Source organism: Oryza glaberrima, chromosome 3 (assembly GCF_000147395.1).
Source record: "Oryza glaberrima chromosome 3, OglaRS2, whole genome shotgun sequence".
NCBI classification, from domain to species: Eukaryota; Viridiplantae; Streptophyta; class Magnoliopsida; order Poales; family Poaceae; genus Oryza; species Oryza glaberrima.
The window spans coordinates 24,189,610-24,197,100 of NC_068328.1; the positions used below are offsets into that span (position 1 = coordinate 24,189,610).

The 7,491-nt window shown below is 43.0% G+C and overlaps 1 protein-coding gene across 2 annotated transcripts; it reads left to right on the forward strand.

Moving 5' to 3' along the window:
• The first annotated feature begins 1,857 nt into the window (after positions 1-1,857).
• LOC127765720 (transcription factor PHYTOCHROME INTERACTING FACTOR-LIKE 13-like) lies at positions 1,858-7,158 on the forward strand. 2 transcript variants are annotated; one of them, XM_052290666.1, is made up of 9 exons: positions 1,858-2,063; positions 2,433-2,545; positions 2,650-3,481; positions 3,558-3,659; positions 3,748-3,813; positions 3,888-3,953; positions 4,068-4,355; positions 4,497-4,614; positions 6,666-7,158. In XM_052290666.1, the coding sequence occupies exons 2-9, from the start codon at positions 2,490-2,492 to the stop codon at positions 6,668-6,670; spliced, it is 1,533 nt and encodes a 510-aa protein (XP_052146626.1). In that variant the 5' UTR covers positions 1,858-2,063; positions 2,433-2,489; the 3' UTR covers positions 6,671-7,158. The 2 variants fall into 2 exon arrangements, with proteins under 2 accessions (XP_052146626.1, XP_052146625.1); XM_052290665.1 differs by having other exon boundaries at positions 1,859-2,063; positions 4,485-4,614; positions 6,666-7,155.
• The last annotated feature ends 333 nt before the right edge of the window (positions 7,159-7,491 follow it).

Consider the following 7,491-nt stretch of genomic DNA (forward strand, 5'->3'; position numbering starts at 1 on the left):
TTGAGAGTAAATAGGAAGAAATTTGAATGATAGTGATTAATGGGACCATTAGTATTCTATTATGACAATTATTTTAGGACAATTTAAATCTTATAAATATAATTTATGGGAACTAAATTTGTGCTAAATAAGTGTTATCAATATTTACCAATATAGTGATTTTATAATGTCCATGACGGGTTATTTGGGTGGACGAATTTTTTTAAGGAATTGAGAGTTTAGAGAGATGAGACTATTAATTGTTCTGTTTGGTTGGAAGACAAGAGAGTTTTGGTGGGATGGGAATGAGGAATTGAGGGAGTAACTCCATCCTTTTCAATGCCTAGGTGGTGGGTGGTAATTGGGAAGGAATTTCTCCTTCATTTTGCCTAAACAAATCCCAACAATTTATTTTCATTTAAAATCTAATCTCCAACTAATCTTCGTTTCAATTCCCATTGTCTCTACCAAACATGATATTGGAACTAAAAATAAATTTTTCATGTTAATCTCACCATTAACTTTCTCGTCTAAACTCCCAATCATTTTTCCTCATGTTGCAAAACAAGCCGTGAGAGGCACCAGACGCTATTACTTTTTCAAGCGCTAACTTTGGTACCTTGCTGCATCTATTAAAAATATATTTACTTTTTTACCAGTTCCTCGTCTAACCAATCATAACCATCTCAAATTTATTTTTTTCACTTACTTTCTCTTCTTAACAATCATAGCCTATTTACTCACTTGCGTCATTAGGATGTGGAAGACTTTAGATATATAGCCAATTTATAGAAGTTTCTGATAGCATAGTTAAATTTTTTTTCAAAACTCTTGTAAAAAATACTTTAGCTTTTCGTTTAAATCAGATTTAAAGAACTGTAACTACAGAATCTACAAAATAAAATTATGTCGATTTCTGTATATTCTTATCAACTAAGGGGGTGTTTAGATCCACGGGCAATCTTTTTTTTTCCCGTCACCTCGAACGTTTGAACACATGTACGGAGTATTAAATATTAAAAAAAAAACTAATTACACAGTTTACGTGTAAATTGCGAGACGAATCTTGTAAGCCTAATTGCATCATGATATGACAATGTGATGCTACAGTAAACATTTGTTAATGATGAATTAGTTAGGCTTAATAAATCCGTCTCGCAGTACAGACGGATTATGTAATTTGTTTTATTATTAATTAGTCTACGTTTAATATTATAAATATGTGTCTGTATATCTGATGTGACCCGATAAATTATTTTTGCCGGTGAAACTAAATACAACCTAAATTCTGCCCTGCCGCTTCTCGGAATTTAAAATAGATCTACAGAAGTACTTCCTCTGTTAAAAAAATTAAACTAAGTTGATTTATTTTAGGACGGAGGGAGTAGTACTACACTACTGCTACTGGTGGTAGACTGTAGTGTGAACCATCGACACCCTACAGCGTACACGTACTTGTGCTGCTCGTCGTCAACGGCCAAACAAGGGCACTTCCTCGGCTTCTCCTCCAATCAGAGACTCTCTCTCTCTATGTATATATTTGCCTGCGAGGCTGCGACTCCAAAAGATGGCGTGTCGCTGCTGCGAGACCAGCAAACCGAAGTTACTCGAAATGGTTAAAGTAAAAAAGATCACACGACACCACAGCACGCCCGGTCTCCTAATCCTTGGGCGATGCACATGATCTGCAGGTGCAAAATCTGTACTACTCCCACTAAATCTAATCTCTCCTCTGATCCTCTCTAATCATTCGTTGATTTCATTCCCCTGTCCGGACCCCGGCCCCTCTCTCTCTTTCTCTCTCTCTCTCCCCTACCTATCTATCTATCAGCGTCTCTGTCTCAAGGAATCCAGTTCAATTCAACCGCAATGTTGTACAGCTACTTAAAGGCCCATCGCTTGTGCCAATCCAAGCCCGGTCCCCCTTGCTCTACCTCTGCCTCTTCTTCCTCCTCCTTGCTCTGCTTCTTCTCTCTAGCTAGCCTTCTTCCTATTGGAAGCTTCTTCTCAAGTGAAAATTAAGAAGCTAGTATTGGCTGAGCTGAGCTGAGCACCCAGCCAAAGTCTTGGGCCTATTTAATTAGGTTAGTTCTTGCTTCTTTTCTTAATTTACTTCTCTCTTTCTTTTGATATACTTTTATGGAGTTCTTTTCTTGCACTGTTCTACGCCTTTGTGGACAAGATGCATGCATGTTTTTTCTTTATTGTTTTAATTAACGAGGTATAATCGTAATTAACTGCTGAAGAATTACAGCTTCTTCATCACTACAAAAGGAAAAAAAAAGAAGTTAATTCTTCAGTGTTTTTTTCCTTCTTTACTGTTTTTTCCCCTTATTTTACAAAAAAAAAGGTTAATTAATTTTATTAGAAAAAGAAGAAGCTCTTTTTGCTGTTGCTTTTGTTCTTGGAGCTGAAGAAGTTTTTTTTTTTTGTGCCCTCTGCTTCTTCTGCAGTGAGGTGAAGGGGAGATCGTCGTGTCGTCATCCATGGTTGCTGCCATCTGATGAGCGATGAACCAGTTCGTCCCTGATTGGAGCAACATGGGTGACGCATCCAGGACACTCGGGTTCGCACTTTGATCGAAGCATAGATTTCGCCGGTTTGATCCAGGATGCAGATTTTCCTTTCTTTTTTCTCATGTTTTTTGTGTTTGTGTTTGTGCTTTTGCAGCGAAGATGACAACCTCATTGAGCTGCTCTGGTGCAACGGCCATGTCGTCATGCAGAGCCAGAATCACCACCGGAAGCTGCCGCCGAGGCCGCCGGAGAAGGCGGCGGCGGCGGCGGTGCAAGAAGACGAGGCCGGCCTGTGGTTCCCGTTCGCGCTCGCCGACTCGCTGGAGAAGGACATCTTCTCGGACCTCTTCTACGAGGCGCCCGTCGCGGCGACGGCGGCGGCGGCGCCTGCTGGCCCGGGCGCGGGCGCCGACGGCGAAGGCAAGACTTGCAAGGGCGTCGCGGCAATGGCGGAGGAGGAGCGTGGCGGGCCTGGCGCGGCGTCCGAGGCGCCGCGCGAGCTGATGCCGCCGCCCAAGTCGACGCACGCGTCCTGCTCGAGGCAGCAGACGATGAGCCTGGCGGACGGCGGCGACAACGCCGGGGACCTGTCGGAGCTCGTCCGGGCGAGGAGGTCGTCCGGCGGCGCGGCTCGGCGGAAGGCGGAGGCCGGCGGCGGCGGCGGCGGCGGCGGCGCGTCGTCGTCGACGCTGAGCGCGATCGGGTCGAGCATCTGCGGGAGCAACCAGGTGCAGGTGCAGCAGCGCACGGCGAGCGAGCCCGGGCGCCGCGGCGCGCCGCCCTCGGCGGTGGGGAGCGCGAACGCCATCCCCTGCGGCGGGCGCGGCCACGGCCACGGCCACGAGGCGACCACCGTGGCGTCGTCGTCGGGGCGGTCCAACTGCTGCTTCGGCACCACCACCACCACGGAGCCGACGAGCACCAGCAACCGGAGCAGCAAGCGCAAGCGGCTCGACACCACCGAGGACTCCGAGAGCCCCAGCGAGGTAGGCGTCCTCCCGTCGAACACCAACAGAGATGCACACTGACACTGACACCGGCGGCGCGTGGGATGCAATGCAGGACGCGGAGTCGGAGTCGGCGGCGCTGGCGCGCAAGCCGCCGGCGAAGATGACGACGGCGCGGAGGAGCCGCGCCGCCGAGGTGCACAACCTCTCCGAGAGGGTGCGTCCCAATTCTTTCCTCCTTGTCTTTAACGCCATGGGAAGCTGTCTGACCTTGACGCCATTGGCACCATTTGTGGTTTGTGCAGAGGAGACGGGACAGGATCAACGAGAAGATGAGAGCCCTGCAGGAGCTCATACCAAACTGCAACAAGGTAACCAACTTAACTAAACTACACACTAATTAATCACTCGCTAATCCTCCGAGATTAACCAAAACTTGTACTAGACTGACAAGGCGTCGATGCTGGACGAGGCGATCGAGTACCTCAAGTCTCTGCAGCTGCAGCTGCAGGTGAGCTGTGCACTTACTGCAACGGTTTTTGGCGCGTAATTTAAATATATATATATATATTTATTTATTTATATATTTATCGGTTTCTTTTTTTTTTTGATTTTGGTTGTCAAGATGATGTGGATGGGGAGCGGGATGGCGCCGCCGGTGATGTTCCCGGGGGTGCACCAGTATCTGCCGAGGATGGGCGTCGGGATGGGGGCGGCGGCGGCGGCGATGCCGAGGATGCCGTTCATGGCGGCGCCGCAGCCGGTGGTGCCCACACCGCCGGTGAACCACCTCGCCCACGGCTCGCCGGGGTACCGCGGCCACATGCCGGCGGCGGCGGCGGCGGCCGTCGGGCTGGCGGAGCCGTACGCGCACTACCTGGGCGTCAACCACCTGCAGCCGCCGCCGACCCAGGTCTCTTACAAATTGCCCTCCCTCCCCCCCCCACCCCCCCCCCCCAAAAAAAAAAAAAAATTCTCAAATCCCAGCTCGTTTGAGACAAATTTGTGCGAAACATTTATATTTGCTGAGGTATTGGGACAGCATTATTTGCAGGGAGTGGGGTATTATCCGTTGGGGGCCAAGGCCGTGCAGCAGCAGCAAAATCCACCACTTCACGTGCCAAATGGAAGCATTATGCCTCCTCCTGAAAATGCACCCAACACAGGATCAGGTATGGGATCCTTCTACTTCTACTTCTACTTCTCTTCCGATTAAATTGTACTCCCTCCGTTTCATATTATAAGTTATATGACTTTTTCTTATTCAAATTTTTTAAGTTTGATCAAGTTTGTAGAAAATATACTAATATTTTTTAAAAAATAATATATTATCAAAATATATTTAATTTTAAATTTAGTGAAACTAATTTGATGTAGTAAATATTGCTAATTTTTTAATAAATTTAATCAAACCTAAAGAATTTTTATTAAGAAAAAAAGTCAAACAATAATATGAAACGGAGGAAGTATGTACTAGTAGTACATATAACATAAGTTTGGTTTAGGAAAATGTTTTTTATTAAGAGTTTCTTATGATCTTTGAGAAAGTATGTGCTCCTACTCAATCTGTTCTTAAATAATTGACTCTGGCACTATTGTAGTTTAAACTTTCCGCTTATCTTTTTTAGAAAGAATTTGTTAGTACTTAAAAATATGTTATTTTGTCCAGGGGTGTAACATCCTAATTATAACCATGCAACTTCCATACTAGTTCACCCTCCGCCCCGAAAAAAACCAACCTAAGAAAGGATTTAATCTCTTATCAAGATTCGTTGTACTAGGAGGAATCACATCCTCTTCGATTGTTTTTTTTTTTTGTTAAGACGGAGGGAGTGCATTATAAGTAGGGTGCTGAAACTGAGATGGCCGTAGTCAATTGTGTTAGTTATTTGAGGTCAAAATAGTGTCAGTTATTTGAGGGAGAAGGGAGTAAATTTTTAATTTTAAATTGTGAGCATGTTCAAAATTCCACGGACAACCTAGACACAATCAGTATGTCAACGACTTAATATTATTGGAGCAAGCTTGATCGGGAAGCCGTACATTTTTTTGTCTCATAGTGGTTAGTAGGTGTTTACTACCTCCTCCTTCGTCCCTAAATATTGACACCATTAACTTTTTTAAACATGTTTGACCGTTCGTCTTATTAAAAAAATAAGTAATTATTAATTCTTTTCTTATCATTTGATTCATTGTTAAATATACTTTTATGTATACATATAGTTTTACATATTTCACAAATATTTTTTTAATAAGACGAACGGTTAAACATATTTAAAAAAAGTCAATAGCGTTAAATATTTAGAGACGGAGGGAGTATATATGATTAGCATATACAGTATATATCTGACGTTTACACATGTATATCAGTGGCTTTCTTATGGGGGCAAGTGGTAATTATATCAATCCACGTAGAGGTCATATGTACTCTGCCTATAAAAGAAAATGCAGAGATTTCAAACTTTTCAGATTAAATTACACATTTTGGTCCCTGTAAGCACAAGAAAGAAGGGATTTTGACTCCATAGGAACAAAGAACAAAGGCATACGGACAAGAGAAAAAAAGAGGGGGAAAAGAGGGACAAGGAAAGAAGCTTGACTTTTCAGAGCTCAATGATTAGTACCGTGGAGATTCTCCGCATAATTTTTAGTCTAGCCTACTTCCATATGGTACTTTCAAAATTAATAAAACTTCCATATGCGATACATATACACAACAATAGTGGAAAACCAATTATATTTGGAACCATGAATAGTCTTTATCAGTCATCACCCTCATAAACATTTTCTTTCTTTCTTTCTTTCACACAATACACTCATAGTACTAAAACATATTTATTAGTTCAACTTGTCTGTTCTACTGTTATTATCATGAGAAAACTACTTGCCATCTGAAAATTACCAAGTGGTACCCCATTTTCGCCGCGAATAAAATCCTTTTTGATAAAAGGAAATATCTGGTGCAATTGGACAAGATAAGCTTGAAAGGTGGTGCTAGAATCCATCATTTTCGGACAAAATTTTCCATATGCCCAAAAATTAGGCCATTCTAGCTTCCTCATGCGTGCAGCTTGCCTAGCCATGTCTCAATTGTTTTGTAATGTTCTAAGCTTGTCGCCATCGGTATACTAGTCAATAATACTTACGTACTATACCTATCTCTTATGTCTTCATCTGTATATGTATAGGATTAACCAATGTTTTTTTCTTGTGTTCTTGGCAGGATAATTAACAAAAAAGAGTGAGAGCAAAGAGGAAGAAAACATTCATGGTTGCATTGATCCTGAATGAGTATATATGGCAATAAAGGTAACTGAGCTGCACAGCAGGACGGAGCAGAGGAATTTGACAGGGGGACGTTTTCTTTAGCTTTTTGCCCTCTTTGGGAAGCCAGGAACTAGCTGTGATGTGCAGAAGATGTTAGCAAAATCTCTTGAAGATCTCTAACTGATTGTAATTAGGGGTATGATGGCATGTTCAAAGCATAAGGCTGGTCTGGTCTTTTGTACCATTGGAATTAACATTAGAGACAGAAATTGTGCCATACATTTGGAACAAGAGTAGTTAGTATAAATTGACACACTTCTTTTCAAAAAGTACAAGTTGACACACTTTCTTTCCTTTCTCTCTCTCTTCCCAACCTAACACCGTTTTCCTTGATGGCCCTTTCCCCAACATGTTCCTCTCCACAATCTCTCCACCCCCTTAAAAAAAACTACGAGAAATTTGTGAGATATTTAACTATTTGTCACTCTTACAAGTGGTAATTGAGAATTTACCACTGGACCTACATGTTATAAATCGTGTGGTAAATTCTTAATTACCATATTTTAAAAGTGATAGAAAGTTAAATGCCACGGAATTTGTGGGTGACTGATCCACTGTCAAGATCATGATCCATCGCCAACTATTCAAAGCTAGTTTTTCTTACACATGATTTTGTTGCCGTGCATCATATGGAAATCGACTCGTCTCTTCCTCTACATCAGCAATAATTGGTGTGTTGTGCATCGTATGGAAGTTTGACTCCTCTCTTCCTCTATATTAGC

Excerpts from the sequence above, each read along its gene's own strand:
- LOC127765720 (XM_052290665.1), top strand. The coding sequence starts at position 2,490 with ATGAACCAGTTCGTCCCTGATTGGAGCAACATGGGTGACGCATCCAGG. Across the intron at positions 3,954-4,067 it reads CTCTGCAGCTGCAGCTGCAG|ATGATGTGGATGGGGAGCGG; the intron begins GTGAGCTGTGCA and ends TTGGTTGTCAAG. Across the intron at positions 4,356-4,484 it reads TGCAGCCGCCGCCGACCCAG|CATTATTTGCAGGGAGTGGG; the intron begins GTCTCTTACAAA and ends GTATTGGGACAG.